We start from the raw sequence: 19,698 nt of genomic DNA on the forward strand, positions 1-19,698 counted from the left end.
AATTTTTTATCACTAAATTAAGTAGATACACTTATCCTAATTGATAAATAAACCCATGGTGTTGAAAAGCTTAAACCCCAGTCATTGCTGCTTGCAGCTAGGCCTATATGTATTATTGTTCTTGCTAAAAACTCAATGTAAGCCATCCAGTGCATCTTCAAAAAGTTTTTGCGTTAGATTTACACAACCTTTTGTTAGGTCTGTGTGGCCAGATTATAATGTGCCATTTCTCCAAACACACACATGTTTTTACTGTATATGCATGTATTATTTGACATTAATAGACATTATTACAATATAATAAGCAGAGATGGTGATTCATATGTAATAATATTGAATTCCTATTTTAATTTCTGACCCTGATCTGCACTATAAAACAATATGATCAATAAATCATGGGTTTTAAAATCTTTAACTTATTAAAATAAGTTAATCATGTTTCTTTAGTTGAATATTTTTAGTCAGAGTAATGTAATGTAAATTGAAATGACTTGTAGGTTAATTTGATTCAGCTTGATTTCAGGCAGCAACTTGTTTTTTTTTTGTTTTTACAGCGAGTGCCCCTTTCTCTGAATATAAACACAGGATCCATTTTGTTCTCATCAGATGCGTCATTCAAAACCCTATCCAACAATAATTTGCACAGAATTATCCACATAAATCATTTTAGACATTAATTACAATGCACTTGGCAATCATTTATTTCTCTCATAGCTCTATTTTACAATTTACAAACTAGATAAAAAATACCATAAATAAATGACATGTTTCATGTACCTAAATTCATCAAATAAAAATGGAAGAGAGGCAAAAAAACACAATTATGCACAACGTTAAACTTAATAAAAATGTCTAGATCAGCTCGGGGGGGAAAAATGCCATTTGTTAGTGTTCCTCCAGAATAAACTACATTAGGAGACTTGGCACAGTACATTCTACTGAAATTCTCTCCTCTCACATTCATTGCATATTCCAACAGGTCCTAAAACAGGTGAGGAGGGAATACTGAGAGATGAAGCAGGAAGAAAGCAAAGCTAAATATGAGAAGCCGTCACATTAAGTCTCTCAGATGGGACGGATGGATGAATGGATGGACTTGAAACCGAGCACACTTGAAATGTTAAAAGTTTGCCCGTTTTATAAACATTCCTGTAATAAGTTTATTTTAGGTACAAATAGCGTGCCTCTTCTTGCAGTCTGCATTCGAATTAGCATTGAAATCTTTCCGGTTTGAGTCAAACGACTCAAAGAAATGTGGCTTGTTTTTTAGCTACAATCTCCAGCCTTGATAAGAAGCAAAAAAACAGCAGTGGCTTAGCACATATAGCAAACAACTCCAGTACGTTGGTCTCTAGAGAGCAGCCACAAAAGTTCTGCAGTCTTAGCACACATCATGCGCTTTTGTCCTTAGTGTAAGCTCCTCAAAACAAACCGTCATCCTTCAAAGGAAACAGCAACACGCTGCAGCGAGTTTTTCCTGTCAAGAGCGAGACCAAATGAAAATGTTCATTATATCTCTCATCAAATCTCAAAGGAGAAAACCAAAGGGCCCTCAACTGCTCCTCGGGTTGTTTGTCATGTTTTCTTTCTCCTACGCTGGAAGGAGGGAATCATGGGAATCGAAGTCCTTTGTCCCGATGTCAAGTAAATGTAGTTAGTGAAACTGCAGCGGATGCGAGACAGGATATCGCTGCAGAACAGATGTGTGAAGGTGACTCTATGGATCGAAAACAGAGAGAGAAAAAAGATAATGATTATGATTCTGGGATTCAAAGCGCGTCTTGTAAACAGAGCGGGACACACAAGCGCGGCATTAATTGTTGTAATCCATGGAGTATGGAAAATAAAATTGCTCTGTTGTCGGGGAGCATGGGAAAAACACATTTTTTGGCTCTGTTTCCGTTTCGAGTTCATCCCATCAAACACCGCCGATATATCTGCCTTGTATTCATCAGAACGGCTCATAATCCCAACTAATGAGTGGATAAATAACTGCAGGGGATGAAGAGGAAGTAGAGCAGATCCCATAAACACTGGGTCCGACTTTGTGCTTACCTTAGTTCAGCTCTGATGGAACTTCCAGTAAGGGAGACATGTGTTGATTTCACGGCCTGCCGAAGGTCTCCGGAGACACAGAGAGAGAGAGAGAGAGAGGGAAAACCGTAGAGACTGAGGTGGAGAGAGAAAGATGTAAACTGAGGGCCCATTTTTCTATTCCAGGCCAGGCCGAGTGGAGCGAATTGCGAAGTGGAGACAGATATTCCATTCTGAGGGTGGGGAGACCTGGAGACCTTCCAGAAGTGGTCTTCCATTGTGGCTGCTGGGAAGATGAATGCCTCTCCGAAATCCCCGGAACAAAAGCGTTAAGAGTGCATAAAATCTTTATCTCCGTCGCCTCCAATTCGAGCGTAAAATTCCACCAGGTGCCGCTCACTCAAGTAACCGTGAAATGGCAAGAGCGGACGGAAAAAAAAAATAGTAAAAATCCAGTACTATTTATACATTTACTTACAGGCACATACATATAAAAAAATCAAATAAACAAACTCCTTCGTAGTTTCGGTGAAATGAAAAGCTTCCTACAATCCCATCCAGAGGGTCAGTACAGCGCTAAACGATCCTCTTGACTCGATGGCGTTACTGAAAGAAAAGTGCTGTATCGTTCCTCTGAAATATTTTCCTTTTTTTCCCCCACAAAAAAATTGAATTTAAAGTGCATGGATGAGGTAAATGGATTTTCTTAGAACCAAAATAAAAAAAGGAAGTCCAAAGTGTGTGTGAATGTGTTTTCTGATCCCGTGGGGTTCAGACAGGAACCATCCTGTCCTGCATTTGCTGCATCTGGGACAACATTCCCTGCGCGCTGTTGAGGATCTTATCCTGGTGTGCGGCAGTGGAGATCCCTATCCTCGTCATGTCCCTGTTACAAACACAAGATACAATTAAAAAAGTATTTTTGCTGGTTGTTCAAACTACTTATTTAAAATGAGCTGAATCAACACAATAAAAGAGTTTTTTTGAGGGGGCAGCTTTATTCTTTTATGTTTGATCCACATAAATTTGCAAAAAAAAAAAGTTAAAGGTGCCCTATAATGAATATCTGGGTATACCAAGGCATAGTAGATTAAAAAAGCTCGGTATATGGAAATGGACAGCCTCAAACACCATTGTTTCCTCGTTTTCGTGTAAATTCGAGTGTGAAGCTGCGGTCACACTGGAATTTTTTTCCCCATAGACTTCCATTCATACGCATGCGAATGCATCAGACCGGTAACGCACATTTGTGCGTCAAGTTTTGCAGTTCACTCTGTTGCAAAGTTTAAGCTTGGTGAACTCTGACCTGTGAAATCGCATCACTTGACTGAGTGAGACCAACCAAGGTTCAAAACATTACCTGGACAGGAATTTAAAATATGGACCAATCGCTCACTTTTTTAAATGTCTAATCATCTTGTTTAATGCCGCCCCTTTTTGCAGCACCGTATGACAGAATTTCGCAAGCTTAAACTCTAGTGTGACTGCGGCATGAAACCCCGGTGGATAACAGGCCAATCAGAAGACAAAACAAATTGTGATAAAACTCACAGGCCATGCCCTCTGCATTTGCATGTATGCCTACTTTAGGCCATTCATCCAGACCTGTTGAACAGCCATGTCATCAAGCTCTGAGATCATAAAAAAGCTCTAAGATCATTAATATGCATGCCTCATGCTGTGTTTAATAAGCAACAACGTTTTCTAGTGACACAACTTGTCTCACAAGATAACTGTCCTCCCTTAGTTATTGTTAAGCATATAATTCACTTACTATGCATGTGGGACTTTTATTTTGAAAACACAAGCACCAATATGTTTACTGTGCGTTATTGAGCAACGACAGCACGAGGCACGTTCAAACTGGATTTACAGACCATACATTTATTCATCTCCACTCTGAAGAGGCATAAGTTACATCTTTTGTTAATTTATCGTGTTTATTGTGAAGTTTGATGCGTGTGGTGTTTCAGCAAACATGTGGACTGCTGAATCGTGTCAAATCACTCAGCTTAACTGACATATGCTTATGCAGAGGTTGATATTAATTCCTGGCGGTATTTTCTTTGACTATAGCTTTGAAATACAATGTGATACATCTCTAACATTCTCATTTGTCAAGTTTTATTATAATTTAGCCTTTATCCACAACAGATTTGGTGAGCAAAATTGGTTAACAGTATTCTGATTGGGTTGATATTTGTCCATGTTCAGCGTACATCATGCTGTGTGTGTGTTTGTGTCTGTAAGAGCGGCACATCTGAGCGGATAAAAATGTTTTTTATGTTTTAGCGGATAATGTTCACAACACTAACCATATAAAGTCAATCATAGACCTTTTGATTCTATGGGTATTTTATGAAGTAATAAATGAGTTTATTCTGGAGATTTTTTGAACTTACTAAAGTCTTAATCCTACTATGTAGATATTAGAGAACAATTTAACTTATTAAACTAATGCAGTATATGACCCTTTTAAAATAATCGATTTATGTTGGGACAACAGGCAGGAATTGTGTGGAACCCAGCATTTTATTACAGTGTAGAGGTGATGAGAACATGTATCATTTGCTTTCGCCAAACTCATTTGCTTTTAACATGTAATCTAAGAGCTGAACATTTGAATGCCAAAGCAGAATTCTCAACGCTTCACTGGCATCTGCGGGGGTTTTGCACGGAAATGTGACTACTGAAACCATACGTCAGGAACGTGTCTCCCTGAGCGCTGATTTAAGAGCTGCGTTTCGTTCTCTAGCATTAGTCAAACGTTCGCTCCAGGCCAACATACACACATCGCATGTCTAGTAACACCTTAAGAACGGCCAGATTTTGGGTCACGTGACTTACTCTTGTGTCATATGGACCACAGCTTCTGGAGTGGTGTAGCCAGCAGCGGTGAAGTTGTCTCTGTAACGCTCCATGTTGATGGCCTGCAGCCAGTCGGCAACTGATCCTAGGGTAGACGTGAATTCTGGGCTGCTAGGCTCCAGGAGGGTGGTGTTGGGTCTAGAAAAAAAAAAGAAGAAAAGGCTTAGTTAGAAGCCCCAAGAGCTTGGGCTGGCTCTGTGCTGCCCACTTTGAACAACCGTATGTAGGATCTATAAAAGATTTTATAGCTGAGAGCATCACTTTGTTGGACCATGTTTATATAACACTGGCAGTCATGCATGTAACCCACACTTGTGTGGCACAGCTGAGAACACATTTACTGCAATTTAATCATTGGATCATTTAAAAAAATAATAATAAAAGTTTTTGGGCTGGACTAAAAAAGATAAACCCACTCAGACTGAGTAAATATTCCGAGCCAAGGAGGGGAGTTTTTGAGCTACGTGGATTTTACATGTACATGAAAATATGAAGAAGTAATGCAACTCCAGAAAAGTAATTATTCATTCATTCATTTTTTCAGCTTAGTCCCTTTATTATTCTGGGGTCACTACAGCAGAATGAACACCAACTTATCCTGCACATGTTTTACGCGGCAGATGCCCTTCCAGCCGCAACCCATCACTGGGAAACACCCATACACTCTCATTCACACACATACACTACGGACAATTTAGTCTACCCAATTCACCTATACCACAACCAGAGCACCAAGAGGAAAACCACGCGACCACAGGGAGAACATGCAAACTCCACACAGAAATGACAACTGACCCAGCCGAGGCTTGAACCTGTGTCCGCTGGGTAAAACATATGCTGGAAAAATATTTGATATATTATATATAATTTTTTTTTAAAGGAATAGTTCATCCAAAATGAAAATTCTGTCATCATTTACTCACCCTTTACTTCACAAATCTGTTGCAATGTCTTTCTTTTATTGTTTTTTGAACACAAAAGAAGATATTTTGAAGAATGCTGAAAACAGCTGTAACCATTGACTTCCATAGTATTTTTATTTCCTACTGTGTATGTTGATGGCTACTGGTTTCCATCGTTCTTAAAAATATCTTTTTGTGTTCAACAGAGAAAAGAAACTTTTAAAAATAGTGATTAGTTTTTAATTTAAATAGTGAGTACATTTTAATTTTAGGGTGAACCAAACGACATGGAAAGAGCATTTTCTCTCATCACAATTTATATGATAATAAATGAAACAATGCAACTTCCAAAATTATTTTTAAAACAAATGATATATGTAGATACTTCGTTTAGAAAAAAATTCTCCCACTATACTTAAAAAATTTAAACAATTGTCAAAAAAAAAAAAAAAATAAATAAATAAAAATATTATAAATAAAAATAATATATATATATAGATTTATATATGAGTGTATGGGTGTTTCCCAGTGATAGGTTGCAGCTGAAAGGGCATCTGCTGTGTAAAACATATGCTGGATAAGTTGACAGTTCATTCCGCTGTGACAACCCCTGATTAATAAAGGGACTAAGCCGAAAAGAATGAATGAATCAGTGCTCCCAACACAAAGACTTTACAGGTATATTTGATGACAGTTTTTTATTTATTTATTTATTTCTTAATCAATATTATCATCCTTTTACACTGTTTTTGTAGCTGCCAAAGATAACTACACATCCGTGTTCGATTAACCACTGGAAAATCTTCACTCGCCCTACACATTTCGTACTGCTCATTGTGTGTGCGCGAGAACTGTCAACAACACTCAGACAGTCTCACATGCTCTGCTCAGACCCAAAGACATGCGCTTTTTTGCTTAAAAATGTGTCCGGCCAGTGTTTCTAAATCTCCTAAAATGTCCGGGAGTGGACTTTTGCTTTCGCTTTCTAAAGTTGTTGGCTTTTTGCATTACTCTTTTTTTTTTAAAGACTACTTTCCGCTTAGATTCACGGCTGACAGCACGTACAGCCACAGAGACCCAGAGAAAAAGTAAATAATAGATTCTTTAATCTAAACGATTCAAACATTTTTTACTGTATACATGGAGAGGATGAAATGACATCTGAATTGGCTGCAAAATATAAGTATATCAACAGAAAAGGTCAATCAACTCATTTGGCTTATTTATATAATATACTGTACAATTTTTATTCTAATTATTAATAAATATCCATTTTAGAGTTATTGTCTGTTTTTATTCATTTTTCTTGTAATTTATTTCTCATTTGCTGTATCTGTTATTCATTTGATGTTGATTTATTGCATATTTTATACATATCTAAATGCTTTGGCAATACTGTACTAAATGCCATGCCAAAACAGCAACTTGAACTTGGGATCGAATTTATTACCTGGCTATTTCTCCTCCCGTCCTTTTCAGGCTGTTAGGGTTGCGGATGAGTTTGTCCAGCATGTTGACAATTTGACTGAACTTTGGCCTTTCTGCGCGCTCTTTCTGCCAGCAATCCAACATCAGCTGGTGCAAAGAAACTGGACAGTCCATCGGCGGAGGCAGCCTGTAGCCTTCCTCAATGGCTTTTATCACCTGAAACAGAGAAACAACCAAACCAAAACATTAACCCCATTATTTAAACACAAATCAACCTTGTCTGTTCCTTAAAAACCACTTACATCCTGGTTGCTCATGTCCCAATATGGCCGCTCTCCATATGACATCACTTCCCACATGACGATGCCATAGCTCCAGACGTCAGATGCAGAGGTGAACTTCCTGTAGGTAATGGCTTCGGGTGCCGTCCAGCGAATGGGTATCTTGCCTCCCTGTGATTGATATGTTCCTGTTATTTCCTTTCAAAAGAGATAGCAAACACATGCATGGGGGTTAATCACACACACGCATGCACACACTCGCAAACGCACACTCAGCGTTTCATACTGGGGGTTAGTTCGATTGAAAAATTTCGATTCTACTTGGAAAAGATACTAGCACTTCCATGAGCACATGCGGGTTAAATGCTAGAAATGATTGGGTTAGAGAGCTTCTGTTAAGGTTGCAAACACAAGTACAAACTAATAATACGTGTCGAACTTACTCTGGTGGTATACGCAGCGTCTGGGTCTTCCTCCAAAACTCGAGACATGCCAAAGTCGGACACTTTGCACACAAGGTTGCTGTTGACCAGAATGTTGCGAGCCGCCAAGTCACGATGGACGTAGCTCATATCGGAGAGATATTTCATTCCTGAAGCGATGCCTCGCAGGATGCCCACCAGCTGAATGACTGTAAACCGTCCATCATTCTTCTGTGGAGAAGTAAAAAGATGTTTAATATAATGAGTTAAGTTAATACAGTACAAGAGAGTACAAAGACCTTATTTAAAATTGGTTTTAGGATGTGTGTTTGTTTCTGATCTGTTCACAAGTTGATAGTGGATTCATAGTAACAGGCTTTCACTGTTATCGCTCCAAAATGCTGGAATAATGGCCCGTTTCCACTAAGTGGTACAGTACAGTATCGTACAGGTCGATACGGGTCACCTTTATCAGGCTTGCGTTTCCACTGCTAAAAGGGTACAAATGGTACTCTTTTGGTGGGCGTGGCGTACGACAGAAAGTTTCAGTCAACGTCATTCTCGCTTGAGGAAATCTCAAAGTAAAGCTGTACGGGTCGTTCACATTTCATATGAGAAGTACTTCTCACTAAACAGATGCTTTATAGACATACATACTTGTGTATAATGTGTATGTTCATTACTAACCTTTCTATGAACATGATTTGATTATAACTGCAGATCAATAATGCGAAATTACTACTGTAACATCTGCATTTATATATATTAAATAAATAAATGCAACATATATGAACATATACAGACCCTTACAGTCTTCGATATGTTACCAATTACAGAAAAACTACACACAGCATACATTTAGTCCGTATTTGGGTTAAAAAATAACACGATTCTTTGTTTTTTCTGGCTTCTCCTTTGTTTTTTCACACGCCAGTCTCGCGTTTGATTGTTTCTGACAGGATCGGATGTCAGAAGCACTTCAATAATCATGCGCACGTTATTATCATCAGCTCAAGAAGTTTGTTATTTCAAATATAGACGCGCAGCGAGCGCAAGCCAGAAAAAAACTATAGGGCACAGGGTAGATTCTGCTCTTCTTCTTGGCTTTGTGGCTGTTCATCAAGACGACAAGGTTTGTTTGAGCTTGGGTCAACCATGGCTTGTTATTATATGTATATATTATTATGATGTATTGTTTCGGCTGTGTATTTAAAAAAGGCGCTTCCTTTGTTTTCATTCTGGCTTGTTGCACGAGCGAGTGACGTATCTCTGTCAACCAATAGCATTCAGCTGTGCGTCTAGCTCTGCCTTTTGGCAAACTTATATTGTGCTAGGTACCTTTTGCAAAGGGTACCCAAAAAGGAGTACAGTACGGTTTGCTTTTTGGCACCTTTTGACAGTGGAAATGGCCATAAAAGCATACCGAACAGTACTGTACCGTACCACTCAGTGGAAACAGGCCATAAGCTTTCACCTCACATTAGACACGCTCCAAATTTTGTTTGCTCCAAACATGTTTCTAAAAACCTTATGAAATAGCATCTTCATCCTTTTGAATGTTGAGGGGTTTGTTTTTATGTTTTAGTTGTTATTTATGTGCAATGTGTTCAGTTCTTTTAATTAGTATTGATTGTGTTTAGCACTTTGGGCATCGCTTTGTTGTAAAAATGTGGTATATAAATAAATAAACAACAACTACTACAACTAGTACTACCAGCAGTTAGGGCTGCACGATACTGTAATTCAGTACCAATTGATACTGAAATTTTAAAAACATTTCCCGCTAACATTTGAGCGGTGTTGAGCGCTTTCTTAAACAGCACTGACTTGCCATTGTGTTCAAGTGCTCAACAGAAATGACTGTGATAGGCCGTGAAGGTAATCAGTTCACCGAACTCACCACTGTTTACTGAGCGTAACCACAGATACAGGGACAGTGGAGCACTTCACATGCCATGTCGATCAGCTGGTTTGTCTATAAGTGGACATACGAGTGATCCGCTGATGAATCACGGCTTTAAAACGCTCCAGTGTCCCTGTATGTGTGGTTACACGCAGTAAACAGTGGTGAGTTTGGTAAACCGATGACCTTCACATCCAGTCACAGTCATTTCTGTTGAGCATGTGAACACAAGGGTAAATAAGAGCTGTTTAAGAATGCGCTCGAAATGTACCAAGCTCCAGTATAGTGATAACCCTATTAATAGTAGTAGTAGTAGTAGTAGTAGTAGTAGTAGTAGTAGTAGTAGTAGTATAAATGCTCTTAAATGTAAAATACCATGTGGTCAAAAGAATATGCTTGGAAAAAAAAAAAACATACCCTGAGAAAAGCATCCAGTGATCCGTTCTCCATGTACTCTGTGATGATCATAACTGGCTTACCTGCACAGAGAAATAACAATAAGAAGGTTTGAATACATTAAAGTGAAAAGTGACAGACACAAATTATGCTACATCATTAAAGGGCATCTTTTGATACCATCAATTGATTCTGAATATGCCTGATGGCTTTTTATAGTATATGAATCACTTTTCAAAATGTATCTTTCTATACTTCCATTGAGCCAAATGCAACATTAAAGCCAGCTGCATATACATAGTTGCATAATAGTGTCTGATTGGCTGCAGTCTGTCCTGCTCACAACCAATCAGTGTTGGTAAATCGGTATACAGAGCCAATTAGCCAATTATCTGCTTCAATCATCCGTCTTCATTAGCAAACATTTGATATGTGTTTTACATCTCCAGACACCAGCACATCCGCTTGTTAAGTCTGATGTCGCGCATCACACTTTCAGAGTCCAAACACTCTATCAGATTCTACAAGCTAACAATACATGGTAGTAATATATGTACTAATGATTTACTTAAATACTAGAATCGCCAGGGTTGATGTGTTCCTAAAACTGCCAAAGTGTCAAATTTACCGATAACTACTGTCATGACTGAAAACCATTGGTTACTGTCATAAATAGTGAAGTGAATTTTAGTCATCAACTAGGATGCTGAGTCAACACAGGATGCTTCACTTTCCCATGACATCAACCAACCACCAGAGTCACCATCACTCATGGTATTTACTGCATCTAACACCTGTTTGGCAGCAATAAATCGCCGTCTTTTATTTAATTCGAATAAAATCAGATACCGCTGTCTCAGTGGGTTTCAGGCATTGCCTAACAACTTAGAATGGTAAAACATAAGCATTGTGAAAATGACTGCGTGGAATTTAAAGGCATTACTTTGGTACTTTTGGACAGATTTTTGGTAGAATCAAATGACTTAAAGACTTGCTGTGCATCTGAAATCCCATTTTTTCCTAATATATAGTCAAAAAGAGTATGAGTCCAATAGCATGTTCGAATTCCTAGTATTCGAGAAACAGTAGACGAGAAGTGCCCTGATGACCTACTAATTCCAGATAAATTCTGACAATACGCATTCGATGAACACTTTTATCCCATGAGGTTACACATGAGAATTTATGAATGGGAGTCAAGCAACACAACTGACGCAGGTAGGTCATGTGATAATGACAATGTGATAGTGATAATTTGATTAAACAGTTGTGTATTACTATTTTTGAAAATATTCAGCTGATCTTTAGGCCTGGTTGGAGCACTGTTAGCTTAGCTTCGCATGGATCATTGAACCACACCAGACCATTAGCATTTTGCTCAAAAATCCGTTCAGATAATTTTACTATCTAAAGCTTGATTCTCTTACAGTTACATTGTGCACTATGATGGATGGAAAATGATATGGATAGGAACTATACTCTCATTCATTGCGCCTGCTGCAGCCATGCTACAGCAGCGCAGTTCCTTGATTATTACGCCAGAATGGGAGTATAGTTCCTAGCCATATCGGCCTAGAAAATAACAGCATTTCTGTCTGTCTTAGTACACGATGTAACTACAGAAGAGTCAAGCTTTAAATATGAACATTTTTGAAACTCTTTGGTCATTTTTGAGCAAAATGCTAATGACATGCGATTTAATGATTTATGGTAAGCTAAGCTAAGCTAAAAGTGCTCCCGCCAGAAAAGAGACTGGCTAAATTGATTAAAAAATGGTAAAACACAACTGTTCAACTCTTGGGTTGTTGTAAAATCAATCTATTTTCAAGAAGAATTTCTTTAATGTGTGTGACTAAACAGTGGTCATAAATGGCTATTAGGATGGCTATTTCCCAATTCAAATGACTAGAGGCTTGAACCCAGAAACATTATTCCATACAGTACGTCACAAATTAACAAGCAGGCTTGAATGACACTTCCCAATCAAGGCCTGAAGTGTCCGTCCACAAGCCCCTTCACTTTTCTCACACTCCCCCTTCTCTCTTCCTCTGCGCTCTTGTTTGCGAGTGGGATTTCTGTGTAGGTCTATTTGCTGAATGTGGCCGTTGCTGGAGGCTATCAGGGCTGGATGCCCACATTACCTGCCAGTCAGTACCGAGACAAGGCGATGCTATGGCAACACAAGCCCCTCTCACGGAGCCCAAAGCAAGGCGCGCAGGGGCTTCACAATAGAGGACAATGGCGAACGCGCACACACACCTACACACTTCACCTCCGAGGAATCATTTCAGTGTTCTAGCGGTGCCTTCATTATGCAAATACAATCTTGCATTTAATGCCAGCGTATAAAAGACTGCGCCCACCAAGCCCGTCTGTGAATGCTTTTCTGCAGAGACGGCTGGCATCCTGTTTCTCTCTCGTTCTCCGAGGCTTAGGGGCATTTCGTCTTTATTTATTTAGGACAATTTCTACATCATTAGTAATTTATTTAACAGGTTTAATTGGCCCGGTTGGAGGCGTAGGCTATGAGAGAGGGCTGCCATTGTGTGTTTGCAATAACAGTTATCCTGAAGATACTACTTCTGCTGTGCCATGCTGAGGAGTATGGGAGAAGAGCTGCTAATAATAAACAGCAGCAGTCTAACGCTTCATACAAATCTGGTAATTCAATAGCATTCATAATATATATAAATAACTATATATATAAATAAATAAATAAATATATATGTGATTTTTATATGTGCCTTCCTTCCGAAGGGGTTGCCACTGTGAAAGAAACTGCCTTTTATTTTAGTTTAGTTTAGTTTTTTATTTATTTTTTTATTTTGTTATTTTATTTTATATTATATTATTTTTACTTTAATTTAATTTAATTTAATTTGTACAATAAAATAATAAAATAAAATAAAGTTTGAAAAAAATAAATAAATAATTATTTATTTTGCATAGGCAACCCCTTCGGCAGGAGCTAATAAAAAAAAAATTAAATAAAATAACAAATAAAATAAAATAAAAAATTAAATTAAAAAATTTAATTAAATAACAAATCAAATAAAATAAAAACTAAATAAAATAATTATAATAAACTAAACTAAACTAAACTAAACTAAACTAAACTAAACTAAACTAAACTAAAAGGCAGTTTATTTCGCAGTGGCAACCCCTTTGGCATGAACTAAGTCAAAGGAAAGTGAGTACAAATAAAATAAAACAATAAAATAAAAAAAATAAAAAATTATATTATATAATATAAATTGAACTAAAATAAAATAACAAATAAAATAAAATAAAAAAAACATAAAAAATGAAATAAAATTATAAAAAAACTAAACTAAACTAAAAGGCAGTTTATTTCACAGTGGCAACCCCTTCGGCAGGAAGGTATATATATATATATATATATATATATATATATATATATATATATATATATATATATATATATATATATATAAATTAAATAAATATAAAATATAGTTAGTCCAACTGATGTGCATGTGCAATACACAAACTTAATAGCAACCAGCTCCTTCAAATTAAAAGTGTACTTTTAATACAGTAATACAAAAGTCACCACAGTAAGTGTTACAGTTCTTGTTTCTTTTTCCACAAAAAATTTCCACAAAAAAAGTCGCCTCTCTCTCTCTCTCTTGCTCTTTATGTCTCTGTCTTTGCTCTCTGTTTCACTCCTGTTCCCTTTCTTTCTCTGTAACCCATCTGTTGGCATTGTCTTCACTAATACATCAGAGAGGATGGGGGGATTTGCCAGGGCTGTCTGGAGAAAAGATGTGACTCAGTGGGATTGTGGGATTGTAACATGTCTGCAGAAGCCCCTGCATACGAATGCAGATCTCTCCCATGCAGTCTACCAAAACAAACTAAAAACACACACACACACACACATCTTCATCTTTGTGTTTCTCCAGAGCTCCCGAGCTGCCAGACAGTACAAGAACCATCAGCGTGAGAAGACACTAAGGGTGTTCTTCAGTCCAGCTGTCAAATGCAAAGTCATCTAATGCAAATCACACCTCCACACACACACACCAGGTATCCTGCATATTTGTTATGCATGGCGAGGGACTGCCACAACTACACTCTGGAGGTTTTTTTAAACACACACATGAGGGAGAGTCAACTTTCAATCAATAGCGAGTTATTAAAAGGTTTGATTTCACGTCTGCCAGCCAGCCAAGATTCCATTCTGGTACAGGGAAGGGTGCATTATAAAAGACAGGGTTGATTTTCGTCAAATTAGGGAACAAGGAGTGCGTCATTTTTTTCAGAAGAGATCCAAAAGGTTTTAAAGACGCAAACAGAAGGGAGGGTTCGACAGTAAAAATGTCAACCAAAGAATTATTAGGCTTATTATGGATAAAACGTAAAGAAATGAAAGCCATCAGCTCTACAGCAGAGCTTCAATGGGTGGCAAAATAAGCAGAGCAAACAACAATTTTCCTAATAAGTATTTTGTGTTCAAGTCAAAATATGTAGACATGCTTTTTGGTAATTGTCATTAAAAATAAAGAAAAAAATAAAGTTATGTAAGGAGGAATATTACACTTTATTTTACACTTCATTGTAGTTTTTTTTTACTCTTTCTAAAGTATCTTTTATCTTTTTATTTATCGAAATCTGACAATCCTAAGTATATTTGACCCTGCTCGGAATATATGACCATATTATGTGTCAAAATAAAGGACCATGCCTCTACTTTAAACAAAAATAAAGAATTTTCATTTATCCAAAGTAGAGTTGTTTAACTCTTCATTTTAAAATACAGTCTGATCTTCATCTACATTTACATCATCTTATCTTTTGCGCCCAGGACACCCAGATGTCTCGTAACTCAGACCCCGTTTACACTAATACGGTTAGTTTTAAAACGCATAAGCTTTGCTTCGGTTATGTCATCCGTCCAGACTATGCCGGAGTTTGAGCCCCAACGTCAGTGTGGATGGGGGAAAATGGAAACATCTGAAAATAGAGGCATGGCTGCAGACATTCGCCTATCTGATTGGGGCTTTTTCCTAAATATTAAGTAGCCCACACACAGTTCAGTCTTGCATCCTCTCCTTGAAAGTTCAGATTTCACATGTTTGATATGGAAAACAAACTCCAGAGCACATCGGGTAAATCTTCGAAGGGAACAGTGTACTTTATAACTTCATTCACATCACTCTGGCTATGCTGTTTCACTTTGATATGAGGAACTGCCTATTACATATTTATTTAACCGTCATCTTCACTGTATGCATATTTATAACAAAACAGAGCCTATAACATTACTGCCTTTTTATTTTAACTGAAAATACGAAACATACCATGTCTCTTCTGATGAATATCAGTTTTAATAATTAATAATGGCCATTATAATAGTATAACGTACATAACGTTTATACATTATAAAAAATAAATGCAAGCAATCAGTCAAATGTGCAGAATCAGTGTATGGTTACATAAATTAATATATTAACCTATCTTTGCACTCAGCCAAAACACATTACCTGAAAACAAGTAACAGATTCAAAAGACCAAAGTCAGGAAATATGTTGTTATATAGATATAAATAACAAGACGAATTAAATATCACGTTTAACAAATATAGTGAGAATAGATCCAGCGGTAGATCCTTGATGAACAGTCCGACGCGCACAGCTCTGATTGCTGCAGCGCATGCCAGAGTGTGTGTGTGTGGTCATGTGATGTGCGTTTTCAGTGGTATAATGTGGATGGGGAGTTGTTCAGGAAAGCTAGGTGAAACGTCAGTGTGGACGCAGATCGTTTTCATTCTAAAACACCATTTTAAAACTAAAACGTTTTAGTGTAAACGGGGCCTCAGTGGTCCTCAAGTTTGGACTGGTACCAGACCATGGATCAATTGGTACTGGACCGCACAAGAAATCATTAATTATTTGAGTTTTCTTTATTGTTAGTCTGAACGATCTTTTATTATCAAAAACTTTTATTATGAATCATATTCTCTAGGTTACATTTTGATGACTTGAGGGCCGAAACATAACCCACAAGCAGCAAAATGAGTAAAAAAACAGACGTCTTTGGAAAATTTCTTTAAGAGGAAAATGTCCAGTGAAGTATCTTTTAACTGCCAAGGAATGGCTCCGCAACACATTTGTCAACAAATTAGGTGAATCCAGCATGTCTATGCAAGAAAAAGGTAAACTGCTGGAGATCGCAAATGACGGCAGTCGTTCACATAACACGTCTTTTCCATGTGCAAGTTCATTATTTCCAATGGAGGCACCCAGTTGAAAACATCTTCAGAATGCTGCGAGCGCACCGCGAGTCACGTGACAAAAACTGACCAATCAGCTTCATATTTTGAATGGAATATACACATTTTAGTAGACTAATTATCTCAGACAAACACAGAAATCCCAAACATTGCAGTGCGGTTTCATTTTCTCCATAAATAAAACTTGTATCAGAGTTGCAGCAATATTTTATCAACTTGTCATACTCTGAAAAAAAAAACAAACAAAAAAGAAAATGGTTAATGGTCACCTAGTGGGCCACGGTAAAATTGTAAAGCGTTGACCAATCCACAGTGATAAAAAGGTTGGGGACCACTGCCGTAACTCATTTAGGACAAGTGCTAGGGATTCCATTACCATAATATACCTAAAACACGTATTTATGAGTTATTTCGCCAACAATTCAATAATCATTCATGGCTCAGAAAGAAAAAAAAAGATCAACTATAACCAATAAATCTGAGAATTTACTTTTAAAACATCTCTGAGGTTCAGATATTTCAACTGAACTAGTGAAACAGACTTTTTATGATAGATGGCTGGAGCACACAGCTTGAACTGTAAGATCGACAAGGTCACATTTTGCAAAATATATGCAAAACCAGAACAAATCAGTTTGAGGGGATGTGGTTAGAGTAAAAGAGTAGCTCGCTCACATTCTACACACTCGAAGGACTCACATTTAGTGACGACTCCCTCTAGTCGGATGATGTTAGGGTGGTCAAACTGGCCCATGATGCTGGCCTCGCTCAGAAAATCCCGCCTTTGCTTGTCGGTGTATCCTGCTTTGAGGGTTTTTATGGCCACACAGATCTCACGCTTGCCAGGCATCTTGAGACGGCCACTGCACACCTCCCCGAATTCTCCTTTAAACGGAAAAACCAGGCTCAAATCAGAAATGTCTGTGGTACATAATGACCCGTGAGATATCTCTGGAACGGTAGGCTAACATTTCACCGCTACAGATGTGGTCGAGCAACACTCAGTCTGAGACCCACGGAAAGGAAAACAGCAGGTCGTTTGCTCACCAATGCCGATGACCTTTTCGATCTTGATGCAGGAGGCGTCGATTTCTTTAGCGAATTCACGGACTGCTTGGTTGGGGTCCTCGTATGTGAAGGGGTCCACATAGATCCGGACTCCTGTGGAGAGATGGAGAGAGGTGCCCACATGTTAGGAGGTTTAGAGAGAAGGAGGGGTGTTTAGCTGGCAGACAGACAACATGATGAATATACAACATCTGTTTTCCATTCTCCGCCCTCGCTTTTTGGCTTCTGTCTGTCCTCCACCACACTCAGAACATACAAACTTCTCTTCTCTTTTACAACTTTTTCTTTGATTTCTTTGATACATATGTATGAAAATGTGCCATGGTGTGTGTGGTCACTGAATTACCTGGATGTAAATGCCTCTCTTCATCAGAATCCTGTTTGGCTTTGCTGTATTTGCTTCTCCTATTAATGCACAGAGATAACAGAAGATTTTAATTGAATTAAAAGATACTAATAAAATATTTGATGTTTTGTTTATATAAATTATATCTGAATATACTTATACAGTTTTATGCGAAAGTTTGGCCACCCCTGATCATTTTCATAATTGCAAGCCATAGCCTGCTGGCCTTTCAAATCAGCAATTTAATTTGGATATATTTTATACCCTAGGGATTTATTTAATCAACAGATGCAATGCAATTTAAGTCATAACAAAAACACACAAGTGCAAAAATGTGGGCACCCCAACAGAACATTTTTTTGTACAGCCACCTTTTGCTGAAATAACAGCCTGTAGATGCTTCTTATAGCCAGGGATAAGTCCCTGAGTTCTTAATGAAGGCATTTTGGACCATTCTTTCTTGCTAAATTTCTCCAGTTCAGTCAGGTTTGATTGATGCTGAGCATTAATGGTCCTGTACAAATCAATCCATAGATTATTGATGATGTTCAAGTGTGGGGACTGCGATGGCCATTCTAGAACATTGTATCATGTCTGAGCATAAATTCCTTGTAAGATCTGGAACTGTGCTTTGGGTCATTGTCCTGCTGAAACATCCAACCCTGCTGTAACTTCAGCCTTTTGAATGAATCCTGAACATTATTCTTCAGAATCTGCTGAAACTGGGTGGAATCCATGTGACCTTTAACTCTCACGCCACATATCTGCACTGCATGATGTACATCCACCATATTTTACAGTAGGGAGCATGTTGTTTTTCCAGAATGCTGCATCTTTTTGAGTGAGGGTGCCCAAACTTTTGCATAGCCTATTTTTTTTATTTCAATTTAATTTCACACATCTCAATATTGCTACACTGTGTATTTCTGTCTGAAAAACATGACATTATCTAGCTTTCTCTAGAAACTGAATGGCCTTTCACTGTGATCTTCTCTCATAAAGAAAGAGCAAATAATTATGCAGCCACAGTGGGGTGCCCAAACTTTTGCATAAAACTGTTTATATGTATGCATATCTGAAAATGATAGATAGAAACATGAGTGAACACTCAAAGTCACTTTTGAATAACAGGAGAAAAATACTCAGAAAATCAGATTTCTACAAAACATACATTGTACATGTTAACTAGCACATTTGTAAAGCATAGTGACCCAGCTTAGTCAATGTTGCATTTAAAAAAAATGAATAACATTTAACCTTCAATATAAAAATAGGTCCTTAAAAGTCTGTAAAGTTAATAAAGCTGCAGAGAGCAAGAACACCATCAAAGCAGAAAGAAGGACAGTTCATGAACCAAATCCCTTGGCCTTTTGTTTGAAATCATTTAGAGATTGACAGATAAAGAACAAACAGGAATGAGGAAAGAGCATGACAGATGAGTAAACACAAACTCATCAAGTGACCAAAACGGCAACAAAAATCCATTTGAAGCCACCCCTCCCCTAAAAACATCACTCTCCGCCTGTTCACTATGACACAGAGGAACTAGTATGCACTGCTCTCATAGTTCCCATTTTACCCAATCACCTGCTGACCCCTTAGGGCCCACCACTGACCTTTCGGCATGGGGGCAGGTGAGAGAGGAGAAGCAATGGAATGGATAACAACCCCACAGAGGACATTGCCTTAACCCAAGACTCCCTGCTGAGGATGGGGTCACCTGCCTGCATATAGAGAAGGGGGCTCAGTCAGGAATGCACAACTGTTGTTATTGTTTTTCTAGTGCGTTCTGGC

General features: G+C 38.0%; 1 protein-coding gene across 2 annotated transcripts in view; it reads right to left on the reverse strand.

Moving 5' to 3' along the window:
- Nucleotides 1–673: 673 nt before the first annotated feature.
- Nucleotides 674–19,698, reverse strand: part of epha4a (eph receptor A4a) — a 62,206-nt gene continuing 43,181 nt past the window's right edge. The window contains exons 9-18 of one of the 2 annotated variants that reach the window (XM_056479260.1): nucleotides 17,905–17,963; nucleotides 17,538–17,651; nucleotides 17,190–17,375; nucleotides 10,256–10,317; nucleotides 7,957–8,166; nucleotides 7,535–7,684; nucleotides 7,255–7,448; nucleotides 4,882–5,040; nucleotides 2,056–2,920; nucleotides 674–1,717 (exon numbers count right to left, since the gene is read on the reverse strand). In XM_056479260.1, coding sequence (XP_056335235.1) covers nucleotides 2,806–2,920; nucleotides 4,882–5,040; nucleotides 7,255–7,448; nucleotides 7,535–7,684; nucleotides 7,957–8,166; nucleotides 10,256–10,317; nucleotides 17,190–17,375; nucleotides 17,538–17,651; nucleotides 17,905–17,963 — 1,249 coding nt within the window. In that variant the 3' untranslated portion in view covers nucleotides 674–1,717; nucleotides 2,056–2,805. Of the gene's footprint in view, nucleotides 1,718–2,055; nucleotides 2,921–4,881; nucleotides 5,041–7,254; nucleotides 7,449–7,534; nucleotides 7,712–7,956; nucleotides 8,167–10,255; nucleotides 10,318–17,189; nucleotides 17,376–17,537; nucleotides 17,652–17,904; nucleotides 17,964–19,698 lie in introns of both variants that reach the window. The other variant, XM_056479252.1, reaches the window with a different exon arrangement.

The sequence above is a fragment of the Danio aesculapii genome, chromosome 2 (genome assembly GCF_903798145.1).
Source record: "Danio aesculapii chromosome 2, fDanAes4.1, whole genome shotgun sequence".
Classification (NCBI taxonomy): domain Eukaryota; kingdom Metazoa; phylum Chordata; class Actinopteri; order Cypriniformes; family Danionidae; genus Danio; species Danio aesculapii.